Raw genomic sequence first — 20,191 nt, forward strand, 5'->3', positions numbered from 1 at the left:
CCTCAATGATATGTGGCAGATAGTACAAAAAGCTTAAATATTCTAGTCACAAACATTAAATGAAATACCGGAGGAAAGCTTAAGGTTAGAGGAATAAGACTTGGTGGACCAAGAAAACTATGTGAACTATGTGTAGGCAAAGAGCAAGCACCCAGGCCTCGCTTAAGACCTTGAATATGATGACCCTATCCAAAAAATAAAAAGTACGGTCTGAAGCAGGTAACTACATGCCAAGTAGTGGGAAATGGTAGTAACCACTATTCAGAGAATCCCACCATCCCACACTATTCTCTCTGAAGACGACATTACTACGATCGGCTATAATTCACCCAAAAGGTTTTCAGCAGTCACATTAAAATCTTTAATTTCTCTTCATCTAGTAGCAGACAGTTGTAAAGCGCTTCAGTTTCTCCTAACAACAAAGGAAGGAAAATAAAATCAGAGCAATTACAGTGGTACTAAAGCAACATTAGATTTATAAGAAATCTGGATAAATGGGTATGGAGAAAATCAAAGTAATTAAGTTCCAATGAGCACTGCAAACCAGATGAAAGCACAAGGACACAAGCGCCCCTATAACCATTAGATAGGCTTTACGTATGGCAAGTGTTTGAAAAACATCCTAATTAAATTAATATAATTTGGCCGCTGACAGGTGGGATAGGCGGTTAAGAAAATGGATGGATGGATGGTTGGATGGACTTGTATGCCTCTTAAAACATGTACTGCAGCCACAGGTTGTGTAACAGAGAGCCAACGCTAAAAGCAAAGTGTTTCATGCTGCCGAAAGCAAACCAATGAAGAGACCATGAGCGAAATGGACTGAACTGTTAATTATCCTTTCGCAGGTTTCCCTACTATAAACTTGTGAACTTTACTTCCTCTAGAAAGATCTTGTTCCCCAAAGGCTCCATTTCATCCCACTGTAGAGCAAAAGGGGTGTGTTTGCATGACAGCAGGGGAAATTTTTTTTTTAAATCAATTTGTCTTGATTCTATTCTGTATTCATAATAACTGGATGTGACAATTGAATTATGGCTACCGTAGTCAAGAGCCTCGCGGAGTAATACGTACTGTGCTTCAACATAATATTACCGTATTGTGTGTGTATAACCTCTTTTTTAAGTTTTGTGGATATTATACACGGTTATGCTCAGGATATGTCGGCCAATTTCCACTGGAAATGCCTTTTGGTTAAACTGTCAGCAAGGAATTTGCATTTTCACTGTTAAATTTTTATATAGCTTTAATGCACATAAAAAACAGCTGCTTGTTTCAGTGAAAATACATTGATGGGGGGTTTTTTGCACTAATAAAGTTGTGGAGTTGTAAAGTATTTTGTCTCACGTCAATTATATTGTCAGTTATACCGTTATCGCAAATTTTAAAATATATATCATGATAAATATTTTTGGCCATATTGCCCTGCCCTACTGGCAGCTTCATTTTATGAAAAAGAGAAAATAGCCAAAAACGGTTTTAATTGCAAACTTAACAAATTTGACATATACCAGTGTGTTGGGTCATATAAACAGCAGCTGCATCCAGCTAAGATGGTTCCAGCATCTGCTGTAGAAATTGAGCTGGATCTGAAGCGTCCCCTCTCATCAAAAAGGGAATATATCACAATAGAAATGCTTATTAGAAATCAGGACATACAGACAGTGTCATTAGTTCTTGCAAAGAGATTACAATTTCTGGAAAACAGGTAATCACAGGCAAGCTCGCGCTAGATGGCTCAAATCTGTGTGGGCATTTGTCCCCCTTTCATTTTAGTGCAATAAATTTCCAAAATCAGTAAAGTCACAAGATTGTTGTTTTAATTGCAGAGGGGGTGAAGTAAAGACTGTAAAATGTGTTCAGCTGTTATCAACACAATCACCCCATCAAGACAACACGGTTATGTGCCTAACGCATGCAAGGCCGAAACAAGGAAAGACGACTTTTCTGAAAAAAATGAAAATGTGAGACAGTAAAAAGACATCAGCACGAAAAGAACAACACGCTGCAAATAGCAGTCAAACAACAACATGATGATGTGGATATGGGGTGTCTTTCTAAAGCTGGCTAAACAGCAGAGCTATATCAGCTATAGATATGCAGGCAACATGTGAGTGAATCAGAACCCAAGTTCGCTAACAGGTTTCTTGCGGTAACTTTAACTTAAACTCTAGCAGCAATCACTGCGTGCCTTTTCAGCCAATGTTCTGTGGCAGGAACCAACCTGCGTTTGTGCTTTGTTCTTTGTCCATACACCATCAATTAGCATGGCATTTGTTCAAACACTCTGATGAGAGACCTCAATTTTGTTGGACTTGTTGTAAATTAAAGTTACGTTGTGAAACTGCACATGTGGAGTGGAAGTATAAACTGCAGGAGGTTCTAGATTTATTTTCATTCAGTTACCAAACTTTTTATCTGGCATTTATCAAGTTTCTCTAATATTAGATAATTCGCTAAATGCAGTTTTTATGACTTAGTGACCCTTGATATGAAAAGCTGCTTTTCCTATAGTTCCTCCATTAAGGTAGGTAACCTCCTGAAAGAGAGGAAACTTTTGAGTGCACCAAGTTTGACGACAAATGTATAGTGTATGCTGCAGCACTGGCAACCACATCATGTGAATACTGATTTAATAAAAAAAAGCTACTAAAAGATAACACAAGGTGTCACCACAGCGGGTAGCGTTGGATGTCTTTCGCAAAGGGATCCGTCTCTCCTTGCAGAATCGAATGAGGGATGTTAGGGAATTGTGTAAACCACTACACTATGAAGCCACTACAGCTCTTTAAAAATAAATACAAACATAAAATAAAATAAAAAATGACATAAACCAACAATGAAATCAAGACTTATAGAGCAATTTTGCCTTCTTCACACACATTAACTAAAAAAATAAAACAAAATGAAAATTTTAGCCAAAGCCAATTGTTCAGTTCAGCTTGCTGCCTTAGACATCCCACATATAGCCTTTTTCTACTAGTTCCTACTTGGCTCAAAGCGAGGAGGTTGGACAAAACTCAACCCGGTATTGGTCATTTTCTATTACAATCAATTACCACCTAACGTCCATGGGGTCATTATAGCAACACAGCCGAAAGTCCTGTGACGTTATCTGTGACACAAACGCCACAACAAAGGAGAATGTTGAGGTGATGGTGTACCTGCTGCTCGGTGTATGACTTTTTGTCAGACTTGGACACTACGGTAGTATTTTTTTGTGCTCGTTTCCGGGTTTTAAAAAAATGGCGGTTTTGATTTCCGTGAAGGAGACACTCTCATGGCTCATCAAATGGCGCCTCTGCCAATCCGTGGCATGCAGTCTGTTGACACCAGATTTTCAGATCACCTAGAACCCCAGCTGAGTAGGCACTACAAAAGTACCTGGTACCAGGGCCCATCACCTAATGGAAAATCCTAAAAAATAATTCAAGCTGTGCCGAGTCAACCCAAGTAGTTACTAGTGGATAAGGGCTATTAAGGTCCTTTTCCATTAGTATCTACTCAGTATCTAAGTTCACGAAAGTTAAAACTGCCAATTTTGAAACCCGGCAACGAGGGAAATGGCTACCAAGAAAAAAAAAAAAAAATCAAAAAACGCCACAGTCCCCGAGTATGACGAAATGCCACAGACCGAGCTGCAGGTATATTCTTGCCTCAACATCCACCTTTTTTGTAGCGTTCGTGTCGCATATTAATAATGGCGCAGTACGCTCGGACACTTTGCGATGACGACAACCACGCATGTGGTTAGGTTGTACTAGATCGTAATGGAAAACGGCCGATCCAAGTCAATCCGAGTAGATACTAATGGAAAAGGGGCTTTAGAGTGTGAGCAATGCAAAGGGAAGACCTTAACAGGGGTGTATGGGAAAAATTACTTACTCCACACGCTCAAAAAAACTGGCCAAAGAACATACAATGGGTTCATTCAGCTGCTTATTCTTGCCATTTCCTTTGTAACATTGTTATCATAAAACCCATGGCACACAACACCTAGAGGCTTATTCTTATTATTTCTAAATAACTGCCCCAAGGTGTTACCAACATGGCTGCAGAGTGACAGAACTTGTTTCTAAAAGATTTCTATTTGAATATACGCCAAAGTTTCTCGTAAAAAATTTATAGGTACATAATGAGAGCATGATACTCACTGACATCTTGTATGACCTCTGACAAAACACTATGTTTTTGTGTTGTTAATGTATTCGGTACTAATTATTCTTATTATGTTAATTATACATTTAAATCTTGTTTAAAAGACCAATATGACAATCTGCTCCCTTTTAATTAGGTATGATGATCAAAGAAAACCTCTGAACTGATGAAACAAAGAAATATAGGAAACGTACTGTTGTATGTGAAGAGAAAACGTGCGAGTGGGCTGTTTTCCACACATTTGAGTGGCACTGCAACTGTAAAACGTTTAATATGGTGTTTTATAAGAACTATGATGACTTCAAGATGTACAAAATTAGCTGCCCACAAAACATGTAAAGCTGGGGCTGCAATCATTTGCGGCCGTGTGTTTATAAAAACCGCAACCATTTAGAGAAATGGACAAGAAAATTTCTGGGCAAAATGATCTAAGATCACAAAATATAATTTTTGTAATTAATTTTGGGGCAAAGAACTGAATGAATTAAACTGCTGAAAATACTTTCTCAGAGGATTTTAGCGATCCAGTGCCACACATGCTTCTCATCTCCACCAGTTACGCCACACGAGACATCAGCCAGCACATCCAGAGTATCGTCTGCCACTGTTCACCAGGTTGGTGAAAAGCACATTTTAGCACTCTTGAACACTACTAATACACCCAGGAGTTGGTAGTCTCCCAGACACCGCGGCCAGAAAGAGGAAGAGAGAAACCCGTTAGGTGAGCGGTAGGATTGAAGATGGCTGCTACTGCCTGTGGTGCTGACACGCCCACTCAGTCATACAAATGAAAACAAGCAACACTGGCCTGAAGCCACAGGCACATACTGACAAGAGAGTAGAGCACCATGAAAAAAAAAAAAAGAGTCACACATTAGCAGTCTTTGATGTTTTTGTTAATTTGTGCCTGTGAACATCAGCTCTGTACACAGTTGGCTTGATGTGGCATAGGGTGATGTCGTTCCTATCGGCCCAACTACTAATAATAGTTACCAAGGTGACTCAGTCAGCAATATAATGTGTAAATAACAGTCACGATGATTTGGACAAACACTCTGAAGCCCCACAATATTTAAATGATCAGTCAGCAATTAGCGTTGAAATTTGAATGGACTGCATTCACACAATTTACTTTGGAATTAATATGAATTCAGTTTATTTGACGAGCAACAGAACAATCGTTTTTTCACAGTTGGTCTTTATCCCTCGAGCATGCCACAATTTAAACTAGAGGAGGACTCCGAGAGAAAATGAGTGCTGCACCACGAGCGACACGCTCCTCTATTGATTTACTAGTGGACAATCGCCTTGCTCTTAATTTAAAAGTTGTGTGCCTGCTACACCGCTAACCCTCATGTTTCCCTTTAAACAAGGGAAACATGAGGGTTAGCTGTTTAGCACTGCTGCAGTGGACCTCCTGGTCAGGGGGAGGGGTGTCCACTCTAAGCAGAACCCAAAGAGTGTGGAAATATGCTTGATGCGCTCCTGCAACAAACCCCCGGTGGCTGCTGAGCAAAATCTTTATGCTGAATCCAACCAGCAGAATATCCGAAAGATGCAGCTCATTATTGCCCTGTTTATTTTTAACATATAGCCCCACTTAAACATGCAAAGGGACACCTCTTGAAACATAACATTTAATAATTCTTTAAAGAAAACACGGGTGCGCAGCCATCTACCTGCATCTCTACTGCTTCCCATCCTGTGGAAAACACTAAACATCCTACAATGGCTTATTGAAAACATACATTTTGTGTGAACATCAACTAAAACAGATAAAGTTTCCAACTGCAGTGGAGAAGGAAGAAGCCCCAGGTAGGTCTGCTTTATTGCCCAGCAAATGTTTCTGTCACCTTTCTGGGTGGGTGACCTACATAGGTTTAAGCCTTATTGAGCATTCCCAAAAAAATGCATTTCAAACTTAAAGAGATTCTCTACTTAAGTGCTTCCCACAGGGAGATTTATAAACATCTGAAGGTTCCCGCCACCCTTCTGGGTAGGCGACCTGGGGATTAGTTTTTACATTACCCCCGACTGTGTTTTATCGCTCCCCTTAAGCTACACCTAATTTCTGCTCAGTGTATTTTTTTGGTGGTTTTCTTTTTGCTTATCTCCACAACATGCTGTGTTCTTTCCCCTTCACATCTTTGGTAGCACCTTAGTGCCATGCATTTTAATATATGAGCAGCTCGTTTCACCATTCTAAGTTTGACACCTCAACATATTCCTGAAAATTGATGCTTCAGCTTAACCTGAAGATTAAGATTCTTAGCATTACCTAGGAATCTTATTAGGAATCGATTAACTAATGCAAACCCAGCAATGAAATGCAAGCCTTTACTGAAATAAGACTCTCCATGCTTTTTTGATGCTTACAACGAGTAAACCCTTAACGTCATCAAGGCTTAAATTGGTAGACAACTACACTGTATACAGATGCAAAGTATATACAGAGTACTTCTGCAGCAGTAGCTTTTCAGCAAAGTGAAAATAGTGCATATTAGGTTTCCACAGCTCTGATTCAAAAGTGTATTTTTCAATACAACTGGACTCTTTGAGGTGTACCTTTAAGAGACATAAAAAAAGGATGTCCTCAAGTTTAAAAAGTCCCCATGTAATTGCGAAGCAATCCTTGCATTGTTACTATAGTCATGCGTTCGTTTCTTATTTTAATGGGACAAAAATAAAAAGTAAGCTCATCATATCAAACAAGCCAATAGACTTATGTTTTCTTTTCCTAACCACAAACACAAATCACAGGGTGACATAACCTGTAAGGAGGAGGCATGCCGTGTAAAGGAAAGAAAAAAAAGTCTTTCCGTCTTATTCGAAAGTCCTTTCTCGAGTAGGATCAGCAAAGTTGCTCTTCAGGTTTGACCGCTTAACAGGCAGACCTTTGGGCTACCCTCTAAACGCCTCAGACTTCCCCACGGTAGCTTTTCACAACAGGAAAGGATATGCAAATATGCTTCCCTGAAGAAAAAAAAAAACAGAAAAGTTTGCGTTCTAAACTAACTTAAAACAAAAAAACTATTTCAGCATGTGAGGAAGACCTGATCTTTCACTGGCAGTCCGACTATCACTCAGTCAAACAGCAGGTTTATCAACAGCTTGTGCTGTCACGAATCTGCACGGCTCCAGTGTCAAGGAGCACGACACAAACTGCGATTCAACTCCAGACACCGAGGCAGCATTTTCATCAGTGCTGCCAGAGCCCTGTAGTTATCTGTATCTTAAGATATATTATGATGACAAAACACAATTGAGGCATTTAAACGTGACATTTATCCCTACAAAGGTTTAAAAGTTCTGCCTGTTGAGCAGCTGAAAACCTCGTGTGATGGAAATGCATTGAGCTTGAGCCCCTTTTACGCCATTTGTCTTTTACAGCCATTATTTTGTGATCTATAGATTAAATCAAACTATTCCTATAACATCACCATGTGCTGTTTTCCTGTGAAAAGTTGCAGTCCGCTCAAGTGACCGCTTCCCTGTACACAGATGATGCGTTCACTTCTGTTGAGGGGCACAAACTGTGCACAGTGTAGCTTGAAAACTGTGATTACCACTATTACTACTACTACTACTACTACTACTACACCTTCGTCACAATAGGTACACTAAAAACAATGCCCTGTCCTTACCTGGGCCATCTGATCCTGAGGGAGGTGAATTGATCTTGGGTCGCTTTGCAGTGGGGGGTCCCACATCCATAAGATTGTCAGCCATCCTCGTCGGCAAATATTACAAGCGCTTAAAGACACCGACGAATAAAAGTAGAAATCAGTCCAAATCTTCGCCCCCTGGTTTGCAGTCGCTGGTCACTTGTATTGTTAGGCGCCAAGGAGCAATTTAACAGTTTTTTTCCTCCTTTTCTTTGACTGGCAGACTGGCGAAACGCCGCCTGGAGAAAAAGGATTTCAAAAGATAGGCAACAGCGCCACGCTTCGCCACCTAAGATCACCCCATGATAATCCAACACCCAACACCCACATAATTATCCTCAATAATCACGTCCAAAAATTATTTCAGTCCGAGAAAAATAAATAAAAATCAATCATAAAATATGGCACGAAGCATAAGCGAATCCCTTTCTCCGCAGATCGCCGATTTCACGTCCGCACAGAATCATTTTTTTCGCAGTCGAAACGAGCAGCCATAAATTCCGTTTTTGGCTTAAATAAAAAGATCAAAATTCGAAAAATATTTTCTATGAGACGGATTATTTTTCTGGTCGCTGTCTCCCGATAAATAAAGCGTCTCGGGACGGCGATACGGCGAGAAGCGGCGCTCTCTAAAAGGGAAATCAAATATACAGAGGGCTTTCGAGACGACAAAACCCCACTTAGCCCTCACATATTTGCATTATTTCTAATCGGAAGAGCTCACGCTTCGATTTTCTGCACGAAAAAAGCCGTTTGAGCCCGCTCCGTGTGGCTCCGATCGGTTTTTTAATTTAATGCTCCCCCCGAAATCCAGACTATGAGCCGCGTCAAGATGGCGGCTGTTGATTCCTCCGATACAAAAAAGTTTTTTTTTCTTCCCAGCTAGACTGTGGGGGGAGGGGGGAGGCACGCTGACGCCCTGACGTAAACCCGTGTCCCCACCGTGCGTCATGTGGACGTACGAGAAGTTGCCTCTAGGGGTGGATTACACAGAAAAAACGAGATACCTGTTTCAAACTTTTCAAACACCCAACAGTCGCTACCTGAAATGGAACTTTTTTTTTGTATTTCGCAGGCTAAAACGTGAGTCAATGCTATACACTGCTTAGTGTTATATAGAAACAGATAAAGCAGCCTTTACTTTTAGCGAATACACTATCAAGTACACAAGCTATGATAAACCAGTATGTGACTATTGGTGCTTACAGGAAAGGTTTTAAAAACTTACATATTATCCCATCAAACTTATGTCTACTTACTTATATAAAAATCAAGTGAAGATTCTCTGTCAGGTGTGAAAGTAGATGATTATTTTTTGGGAAGAAGCACCTTTCAGAGTATATATATATATATATATATATATATATATATATATATATATATATATATATACATATAAACTAATTAGAAAACAGAAAACTATAATGAAGTACTAACCAAGCACACAGTCGAGCTTATGTCTTTGTTATAAATGTGTATCGATGCACCAATGTTTAAGTTGCATGAAATCTTGTAGCTGCCTGTATTGGTGGATAGCATAATCAGTTAAGAGATATAATTAAAAAGCTGCTCTCAGTTAAATGCAGTGGACTGGAAAGTACACAGTTTGCTTCTGAAATACATTTGAGGGTAAGTGTAAAGTAAAAAACAAACAAACAAAAACTTGTACCATGTACTTCTATAGTTTCAATCTATCACTGGTAGTATACAGGCTATAAATTCATTAGGACAACATTTCCCAGCAACTGACTTTATTTATTATTAAATTTAACTTCACCTGTTAGCGTGCTATATACAAAAACATATCCAAAGAAAGCAACAGTTCATAGAAGTGGACCCATTATGCTTTTCTTCTTTTCTCTCATATATAATTGTTTTATGTTACAATATCAGACACACTAACCAAAAAGTTTTGAATAATGAGGTTGATGTACAAAAGAAAATTTAAAAAAAAAATTCCCTTTAAGCCCAAAGTTCAGGCTTCAGACTGATATATACACTATGTTTCAGACACTTTCTACTCTTGGCTTTGTGTGATTTAATTCAGAGTGGCAATTACTAATATAGGATGAACAGCTCTTGTGTTTCAGAGTGGCTGCCAAGCAGATGAAAGCTGGCTTAAAGACAGGGTTAAGGGTTGTAAATTTGCATTGTTACACAAAAAGATTGAACTAAAAGGTTGCACCATATAGTCAATATGTACTATATGGGGGGGAAAGTACTTTTAATCTTTGAATTGAGGTGTTTTCAGTCCCACTGCCACATATATAAAATCAAACGCCTACCCATGCAGTCTGCTTTTACAAACACTTGTGAGAGAATGGGTTATTCTAAATAGCTAGTAATGTAATGGGATGCCACCATTGCAACAAGTCCGTTTGTGAAATTTCTTCCCTCCTAGATATTCCACAATCAGTCAGCGGTATTATTGCAAAATTAAAACATTTTAGAATCACAGCAACTCAGCCATGAAGTGGCATACCATGTAAAGTTACAGAGCAGCGTCGCATAACTGCCAGTACTCTGCTGACTCAGTAACTGCAGAGTCCCAAACCTCTTCTTGCATTAACATCAGCACAAAAACTGTAAACTGGGAGCTTCATGGTATCAGTTTACATGGCTGAGCAGCTCTTGTAGGTGTAATGTGTCCATATAGTGTAGGGCAAAGGTGAGAAAGAACTGTGAATCATCCAAAGTTACTTTACTAGAGTGCAAAAATCTAAATAATGACCCAGAAAAGAGCATAATAGGTCCCCTTTAAAACTTAGAGGGATCGACAGCGGGCTACTTTTCAATACTACCTACCAGAGAGGTCTTGCAACGTCTCCACAGTTTTATTTGGCTAGTTTGGATTAAAAAGAAACTTAAATCTTTACCAACTGAAGCCTCACTGTTCACATTCCCGCTAGGATTGGAGCATCTCTTCCAAAATACACACAATCACAAAGTTTTACAAATGCACACATTTTTTTTTTTTTTAAACACACATGCAAGTATTATTCCAACATTGTTAAAATTACCCAGTTCTTAAGACAAGTAATATTCTAGTACATGCGCTTATATAAATTCTAGAAAATGCTCAGATACTATACAATATAAAGGCATACCGCACATTAAAAAATGAGTGCCTTTACCAGTTAGTATATGATGACTGCAAGGTGTGCACAAAATACCTGCAAATTAAGAAGACAACAAAAAGAGAAAATCCAAGAGATGGCAATGACACTCTTTGGCATTAATATTTGTGCCATTCTGCTGATTCAGAATGCCACTCACATCTCATTAAATCCCAGGAAATCAAAAGATGCGCTCATGTTTGCAGTGACACAAGGGAAAAAGAAGGCATGTCAAATCTGTGAGTCAACACACCTTTCAGATTTTCACCTGTTCAGAGTTTAAAAAAACAAAAAAAACAAAAAAAAACAACAGCTTATTCAACAGGGCTTATCAAAATTATTAAGGAAAATTCAATTTAAAAAGGTAGCTCAACACTCAAGAATTATGACCACTATTAAGTGTTTAACCATGAACAGTAATGGTTATTCCCTTTATTACAGTGTAAAAACAAATTTAAAAAAATGGAATGGTCCTAAGGGTTGTGTGCTCATAAGCAAAGGAAGGTTATTTTCCCCTCATGTTTCCCTTGTTTAAAGGGAAACATGAGGGTTAGCGGTGTAGCAGGCACACAACTTTTAAATTAAGAGCAAGGCGATTGTCCACTAGTAAATCAATAGAGGAGCGTGTCGCTCGTGGTGCAACACTCATTTTCTCTCGGAGTCCTCCTCTAGTTTAATGTTATTACATTTAAACCAACTGCATAAGTAAATTATTATAACAATATAAAATAAAAGAGAAAAGGGAATTTAAAAACCGCAAGAAATCCAAATAATGTCACATATTTGGCATATTTATATTTACTTATACATGTCAAGAAAAGGCACTGCTGAAATCTCATCTTTCAATATTTTATCAAATTAAATGATTCAAGCACAAGCGTCAGTATTTTAAATTCTGATCAATATTAAGTGTCTTGAGAAATGAAAAGCAACAGAACTTTAAAATATGACACGTTTAAATTTAAAAGGCACAAGCTACCCTAACTCCACACTTAGAAAACAATGCGAGCAAACTATTTAACTATTAAGGTGTTGTTAGCTGCAGCAGCTTACATAAATTACTTGATGATGAATTATTTTTATTTGCAATGCTTGTTCTACTACTTAAGAGTTCAGGTCAAGAAATGGTGCACTGGTGAAACCATTTTTACGTCTGAGCACACAGTCCTTTTTTTTTTAAACAGCAGAAGAAAGAAAATGTAACAGCAAGAGAGATGAAAACTGTTCTGACATTATAGATAGAAAAAATTAAAGGGAAAGCGAAAAGCACAGAGACCCTTCTATGAAATATCTTTTACTGCACTGCCGTTTGCATTTACAGTGCCGTTATGTAAAGTTTTCATGTCACTGAAAGTATGAAGCGGTAAAAGCGTCCAGATGTTTGCATCCAGTAATGTCCTTTAAATAACAGAAAGTAGATTAAGACGCCTCAGATAGAAAGTTCAAGTTTTGTGTAACAATTAACACTATTAAACACATTTTTATTGTGACATTCCACTTTGATCATCCATGTCCTAAAACACAATCAACTAACACACAGTGTAATCCATAGCTAACCCAGGCAGTTTTATTCTCTAATCCATCTAAAAAAAAAGAAATTAAGACACAATTTAAGACACTCTATAGGTACGCCAGCATCTTGTAGGACCCATTAAAATACTCACTAAACACAGTTTGATAGTTTGAACTCCTACAAGAGTCTGGATGTGCAGAGGGCACAAACACTAGTAGCTGTTAGCCTATGATGCTGCGAGCATGCTGATTAAATGCAGTTTAGACCATCATGCCTCAGTGCTGAGGCAATGCAAAGATCTTAACTGAGGCCAGAGAAAAAGCTGTCACATCAGCAAACAAGTTTCTATTTGTAAACCTGCAGTTTCAGTCATTTGAGTAACTCATAGGCACCTCCCCTTATTAAAGCCTAAGTGATCTTACTATACAGACACACTAGTGCAGACACACACAGCATAAGAGCAATACACTCACTCGACAACTCACAGCTCAGCCTCGTCTGCCTTTAGCCTGTACCGATTTGTTCCCGTTGTGCCTTTCCTGACGCGTTTTCTGGTTTTCAAGAACAACATGGACACAGGCTCTGCAGGATTTTAGTGCGGTGCATTTTCTTTACTCGTAAATAATTTTGCCCTTCGCTTGTCACATATTGTGATGTTTTACACATTGTTGCTTTTCTTTTTAATAAAAGGCAGAACTATCATAGCAAAACATAGTTTAAAAAGTAAACCTGTAACAAAAGCAAAGCTTTTTTTTCCCAAAAAGCTTTCTAATTTACAATTTTCCCTTTATGTTGTTATTCCCTTATTTATAAAGGCTTAGTCTACATAATATTCTACTCTAAAGGCACTTAAAAAGACATATGAAAGAAATAATCAAGATTAAAGGTTTAAAGATAATCAAATAAGTTAATGGCAGATAATGGGATCTGCGACAGGCAAGAGAAGGTCCAGAGTCAGCTGTCACATTTTCCCTTTTCTTGTGCGTTCCTGCCTAAGACCATCTTTGTGGTCCACCCTCCACTCTTGATAACGTCAGCCAATCGTGAGCCGTTTTCACACATGTATCCCACCAGGACATCTACAATTGTCCCTTCTCACATGCTGCAGGTGATAGTCCACTTCACGCTGCTGGAAATACTCCTTTTGGTATAGATGAAGGTGCTGCTTTGTTAGCGTGTGCAGGAAGCAGGACACATAACGTCCATCCTTTGCTGCGAATTCTCAGGATAAGTGCCTTTTCTATCCTTACACAGGCCCAACTGGACATTGCACACACTTTGTGCTATAAGGAGCTTACTGTGGAAAGCCAATTTGAAGTCTGATCAAATCTTTGTGCTCCTATATGCAGCTCAATTGGGTAATGTCTAGTAAAAATTATGTACTGCAGTGCATGTGTGAAAATGGCTATATTCTCACAAACACACACAAAAAAAACAACAACTTGATTCTTGGCTGGTGAGGCGAGACCTTGGGGTCTTTTCACATCCTCCATCGCCAACTGAAGTAGGACCAAATGTACAGTGATTCTACACATGCCAGCTGGAAGGAATGAGAGCTTAAAGGGTAGAGGATTGATGATGAAAGCGGCACCCTTGACGATTTCTAGAGTCTGGTTAACTCGCCAACATTACCACCAGTTTCATCCTCGTAATTGTCCTTCTTGATATCCTTCAGGGGATTTGTTGACCTTTGGGATGTATCCTGCTGGGCTGAGATGATAAGTTGTTTGTTTTCTGACAAAGAAGGGGGTCCTTCAAGATTGGTTATATGTACAGATGTCAGGCCAGTGTGAGACTTTGATCGCCTGGCAGCAGAAGTTTCTGCAGTGGGACGTCTTTCACAGCTATCTACCTCTTTCACGTGAGTAAGCCCTGTCGTACTAGGGGAACCAGTGCTGGCACTGGGTACCATAGTATTAGTACTGCTTGCAGTGGTGCTGGTTGCAGGGACCATGCTAGCAATTTCATCAGTGGGTGAGCGCCCGATGCTGCCATCCACCTGTGCTCGGATCTCTGGAGAGACTGAGAGCTGGTACTGAGGCACCGGGCCACTATCGCTGCTTTTAGGATAAAGGAAGGTCTTCATCTGACCTTTGCCCTTGACATTAACTGTGCCGCGATAATCAAACTCGTAATCCATGCCGCTAAGAACACAGTAACTCTCTTCGCTGACCTGGACACGACACTCCACGCCTGTGGTATCCATGCGGCTGGCGATGTTGACTGTGTCGCCCCAGATATCATAAAGAAGCTTGGTGGTGCCAATTACGCCTGCTGTTAGAGGCCCGTGATTAAATCCAATACGAAGCTTAAAGCCAAACCCTAACATGTTCTTGTTAAAGTCATCCACCACACGCATCATTTCAAGGGCAAATTCAAAAAGAGCTCGGAGGTGGGCGTGAGGATGTGCTGCATCTGCACACTGCTGAGCGTTGAGTCCTGCTGCCGCCATGTAAGTGGCACCGATGGTCTTGATCTTTTCTATATTAGCAAAGGCTGGCTTCCGTAGGAGCTCATCAAAGTCTCCAATCAGCTCGTTGAGGACACGATAGCACTCCTTACCTCCTTCATAGCTTTCTTCATAAAATTCACTAAAGTTAACAATACTGGCAAATATTACACCCACATTGTCATGGTTCTTGGAGTAGCTCTGGGTAACTTTGAGCTGCTCAGCCACATGTATGGGAATGATATTGCGTAGCAGCCAGTCGGCCTGGTCCCTCATGTTCTGGATCTTGATGCGGTGTTGATCAGCTTCCACATTGCCATGGTAATGCAGACGGTAACTGACCTCAAATTCACGGTTAAGAAACCAGACCAAGAGAAGGAGGAGGAAAAAGGCCACACAGGCCTCACGGCCCAGAAGGTCCTGTGGGTGGGTCTGTGGGTCAAGTTCCAGTGGGCTGTCAGACATGACAATGGAGGTGTTGCTGTTGCTGCTGTTGTTGTTCTGGTCATCAGACCTGGTTGAGAAAGAGAAGAAAGAGAAAAAAAGAGAAGCAAGAGGGAAAGGAAAGTTTAGAATAATTTAAGAAATAGTGCAGCTGTTACGATTACAAATAACCAAATGCAGCATTTGCTATAAACTCAGTGCACCTCACCAAAATCAAACTGCCATCGCTCAGAATAGAAAGTCAGAGCACCTCAGTGGCAGAGAGCCTAGAGTCTGGCTGGTGTCCTTATTTCACCCATTCAATCTCATTTCACTATCACTATCTGTTGAAGGCATAGTGTGTTTTGTCTTGTTTTATCTTTAATTTTATTTGATGGTGAGAGACAAATGTAGGAAGTAGGCAGGAGGCTGACATGGATTAAAGAGCTTGGTTGGAATAATAACCGAGCCTATTCAGTTGAGGCTTTTTGTCCAGTTTTAATGTGAAATGATAAGTGAGAAATAATAAACTTCAAAACATCAACAATAATCATGCTTACCAGAAAAACAGACTCTTAGTGACACTGAAAGAGAAAAAGCAGAAGCAACATTAATTCATGGAATAAGAACATAACGATTTCAAAAATGATTTCAATTCACGGACATTATACTTGTTCATAGCATGAAATGGCACGCAATTGTAAAGAGGAAATAATTCATTAGTTTTTATGTGTGTTATTGATGCCTCAAAAGTCTTGAGGCAGAGATTTTTGCGACTGACCCTGTTGTGTATGTATTTCCGAGAGTTCCTTTTTCAGGGTGCAAAATATAGGGAGGAGAACATTTAAATCAAACATGCAAACTGATTTACTAATGTTTAAGACACACAGTTTACTATTAATTGCATCGATATTTAATTTTTGCGCTTGATATCGAAATGAACCTGACCACATTTAGAAAACAGCACGACTTTTGTAAATCACTGTAAAACTAACAAATTCTTCTTGTGGCAACTATTTGGAGATTGCGCTCACACCCTATTTTGCAAGTTGAGTTAAATACACTGTGAGAGTTTATTGAAGTGGCAACCAGATGTTGAGAGACACCATTTGCAGTGAGCAATCGAGTTAGGCAAAGAAAAATTTTGTCCCAGTTTGTTTAATCTTTGTGATGATGACTGTAAAACTGGGTGCAGGGTTGGCAATTTTCTAGTCAATCATATTATCTATGCAGATGGTCTTGTGCTCTTTAGTCCTAGTGGTGCTGGTCTAGAGCAGCTCCTTCACATGTGTTCTGCTTATGTTGTGGAACATGACATCAGATGTAATGCCTGCAAGAGCACTGTCATGATTTGTAAACCAAAGAGGGCAAACACCAAAGATTTGCAGAGTTTAAACTATCAGATAATATAAGGTCAGGTATGTTGGATATCTTATTAAAGATCAAATGACAGACAATGACATTTATAGGGAATGTCTGATGATGTATGCACAAGCGAACATCCTCTTATGTAAATTGAATGCATGTACAGACTTTAAGGCACATCTGTAGGTGAATTCCAGGAAAGCAAGTTTACGGAAACTTCATGTAGCGTATAATGATGCCATGAGGTTATTATCGAAGAGACCAAGATGGTTCAGTGCAAGTGAGATGTATGTGTTTCTATGGATTATGAATGAGAAATAAACAAAAGCTGACTGAATGAACCTTCCTCCTTGAAATTTTCATCATCACATTATCCTTTATAATTAAGTGAACTCACCAAATGACCATGCCAAAAAATACTGTGTGGGTTGTAAAGAGCAAAACTATTACTTCCTTTTATTGATGCTTCCCCAGTAAAATAAATGTATCTGATACCTGCAGGGGGAGCTGAGGAGCAAAGCCAGCAGTGCCAGTCCCACCAGTGTTGCTAGTGTTGAGCGCATCCAGTAGCTGAGCTGGCAGAAGTTACAATACTGAATAATAGCTATGATGACAGCACAGCAGATGAACATGGTAAACTGGGAAAACAGGAGACAGAAAGCAATATCAGTCAAAATGGTGTAGATCATACTGTAAACAATACTAACTACAATACTTCTTACATACTGCATACAGTAGTTAAAGACGTAATTAAAGATGAAGTAAGACAAGCAGAACTTGATCAAACAACAGTAGCAGTATTTAATACCCTAAAGATCCCTTTTTAAAAGCATAAAATAAACATGAAATTTTAGTTCACCTGAATGGAGTGATGCATGTCACAAGCGACATGGGAGAATACTGCCACAGCAGGCAGGGACACCAGGACAGCTCCTATAAAGTGGCGTGCTATCCAGCCTGACATGGCTGTCATCAGCACTCGAGTGCAGGTCAGCACACTATCCAGATAAAAAGCCATACTGGAGAGAAAAGAAACCCAGAAAACGATGACTTATACAGATGACATGTGAGAGATTTTATAGATTTATGTGTCCTCATGTGATCCCAGCTTGACTAATAAACTGGCTGCAGATATAATTATTAAAGGGCCGATTTATATATGATATATATTTAGATGGAAAAATTTCCTGGCTCTTTTTGTTTTAGGGTCTATACTTTTTCTTTCTGCACAGGTTTTACCTATAAGTCCAATATTAACCATGCCAACATTTTTTTCTTCTGTCTCTCCTTCTGGTCATCTTTTAAATATACTTTGAGGTGAGCAAAGCACCCACTCAATTCTTGTATTAGACAGTTCCTCTAGCCTCTGATTAAAAGTTCCAAAAATCAGCTTGGGACTTAGCCCTCAGATGGGTTGTACACAGCTTGAAGATAAGAGTACCACTGTCTCTACTAACTCTCCCCTCTTAAAAAGAACAAGGAAATGATAAGGTCCATCCATCCATTCTCCTCCACTTATCCTTATCAGGGTCAAGGGGGAAAGAGGCAGGGTACAGCATGGACAGGCCACCAGTCTCACGCAGGGCCAACAACCTATAATGCCCCAATGATAAGGTATTACAGAAAATCCAAGCATACCAAGAATTCTTCCCTCAGCATACTTGAGAAAGAAGTAGAGATGATGTGTGCACATCTAGGCTGCCCTCACCTGGACCACACACCTCTCCTGACAAGTTGGGAAGGCCCATAAGAGGCTTTAGTCTGTTGGGATCTTAGAGCATACTCACCTCTCTCATCCCCTGGTGGCCAAACTTCTATCAGTCAACAAGTGTGGTGAGGACTACAACAGCTGGTGAGGGTGGTAGGGTGTGCTTATAGTACCATACGACTACTATCATGTTGCACTATTATTTCTGTATATACTATCTCACTGTGTTTATCTCTGTTCATTTCCATATTTCTTGTCTATTTTTATACTGCTGCCCTGCCTAGAGCTGCTCAAAGTTTTGTTTTTTGTTAACAGGGAATATAAATCTATTCTATTCTTTGTATTGCACTCCTAATTTAATAAAATATGTTCAAGACTTTCTGATAATGTCCGAGTGGCTTGAGCCTCTCCTGCATTCAGTATCTCACCGTATGGCAATCAGCAGAGCCAGGACCTCCAAAATTGTGGCTACAGCTGTGAGAATGAGTGCCGGTGTGGATGGGTTCTGCTGGGTAACAAGCGGTTGAAGGAAACAGGCCAATGAAAGAGCCAGAAATACTAAACAGCACAGGAGCATGTCCAGGAAAGAACTGAATGTTGGGCTGGCAAATGTCTGCACCGCTGCTTGGGTCTCGACCTGGGAGGATGGGAAAAGAGGAAACAGAGGGCAGAAAGAGAGTATAATTGTAAAAATATGCTTATTTAAGGTAGCGTGAAGGGGATTCATAAATAAGAATGAGGTGTTAGAGGAAATCTGTCTTAATACTGGTGGTATATTAGGAAATTTAACCACAGAGCAACTACAAAAAAAGCTGTATCCCCCTTGAATAAAATGAAAAAAAAATTAAAATTAAAATTAATGTTACAAATTTAATAAGCCTCAATAAATCTTATTTGTGATTAGTTACATATTATTTGTTAATGAGACTGTAGCAACAGCAGCAGCCATGTCCTTAAGATGCACTTCTGATGATACACCAGCAGAGGACATCACAACCTAAAACTAAACTGCTTCTAAGGTCCTGCAGTGATTTCCCTTTGCCGCAGTCTTGACCGGTCTGGTCATAACGCAGCACTATCGGGCTACCCGACACAGACAAAGAGGAAAACATGAACAAGCTAAAAGATAAATATATAGAAATTCAAGCAAGCATACTATGCGTGCTTATCTAAATGACTCTCAGATCTTAGTTAGACCAAAGGTAACTATGTTAGCTCATAACACACACAGGTAAACTCAGAAAGACACAAACATATTACATACGCAAGCAATTGGGCAACATTTCATCACACACAAACACCTACCTCCTCCTGGTAGCTTATCCGGTACGCAGACTCCAGGCTCTTCTCCAGGAAGGTGAGGCTCAGCTTGTTTATTGGAGGTTTGTAAAAATAGTCCTTCATGAGACTGCAAGAGACACACAAAGTTACATTTTTAATCGCCTACAAATCTCACTGCAATATTCTATCAAGTACTTTCAGCCATTTTCACAGATTCACTGGAACCCTCAGCATTTTGTAGATCTTAAACAATGGAGGTGCATGTGAGAGCACAAATGTGAAATTCAGACATTGCTTCACAAATAAGATTTTAATGTTAAAGAAAAAACATGTTCACAGCCTTCCCACAAATGTATCGTTAACTAAAGCAACTATAAACGCTGCTAAAATGTATTAATTGTTCAATTATTGCTTTTTAATCTCTCCTAAACAACTTTATAATTAATTCATCCAAACCATCAGTGTGTTTATTAGACCCCATTCATAGAAGGCTGTTCAAAGAAGTCTTACCAT

The 20,191-nt window shown here is 39.5% G+C and overlaps 2 protein-coding genes across 7 annotated transcripts in view; both read right to left on the reverse strand.

Moving 5' to 3' along the window:
• The window catches only part of crebbpb (CREB binding protein b), a 41,531-nt gene extending 32,868 nt beyond the window's left edge, over positions 1 to 8,663 (reverse strand). For all 6 annotated transcript variants that reach the window (XM_063471851.1, XM_063471850.1, XM_063471849.1 and 3 more), the window contains exon 1: positions 7,803 to 8,663. In XM_063471851.1, the coding sequence (XP_063327921.1) occupies positions 7,803 to 7,887 (85 nt within the window). In that variant the 5' untranslated portion in view covers positions 7,888 to 8,663. The remainder of the gene's footprint in view (positions 1 to 7,802) is intronic.
• Positions 8,664 to 9,567: 904 nt separating this feature from the next.
• LOC134626233 (adenylate cyclase type 9-like) overlaps positions 9,568 to 20,191 on the reverse strand; it is a 42,094-nt gene continuing 31,470 nt past the window's right edge. The window contains exons 5-10 of the mRNA XM_063471852.1: positions 19,703 to 19,805; positions 18,826 to 19,034; positions 17,549 to 17,708; positions 17,185 to 17,327; positions 15,885 to 15,908; positions 9,568 to 15,415 (exon numbers count right to left, since the gene is read on the reverse strand). Coding sequence (XP_063327922.1) covers positions 14,056 to 15,415; positions 15,885 to 15,908; positions 17,185 to 17,327; positions 17,549 to 17,708; positions 18,826 to 19,034; positions 19,703 to 19,805 — 1,999 coding nt within the window. The 3' untranslated portion in view covers positions 9,568 to 14,055. The remainder of the gene's footprint in view (positions 15,416 to 15,884; positions 15,909 to 17,184; positions 17,328 to 17,548; positions 17,709 to 18,825; positions 19,035 to 19,702; positions 19,806 to 20,191) is intronic.

The sequence above is a fragment of the Pelmatolapia mariae genome, linkage group LG4 (assembly GCF_036321145.2).
Source record: "Pelmatolapia mariae isolate MD_Pm_ZW linkage group LG4, Pm_UMD_F_2, whole genome shotgun sequence".
In the NCBI taxonomy this organism is placed as follows: Eukaryota; Metazoa; Chordata; class Actinopteri; order Cichliformes; family Cichlidae; genus Pelmatolapia; species Pelmatolapia mariae.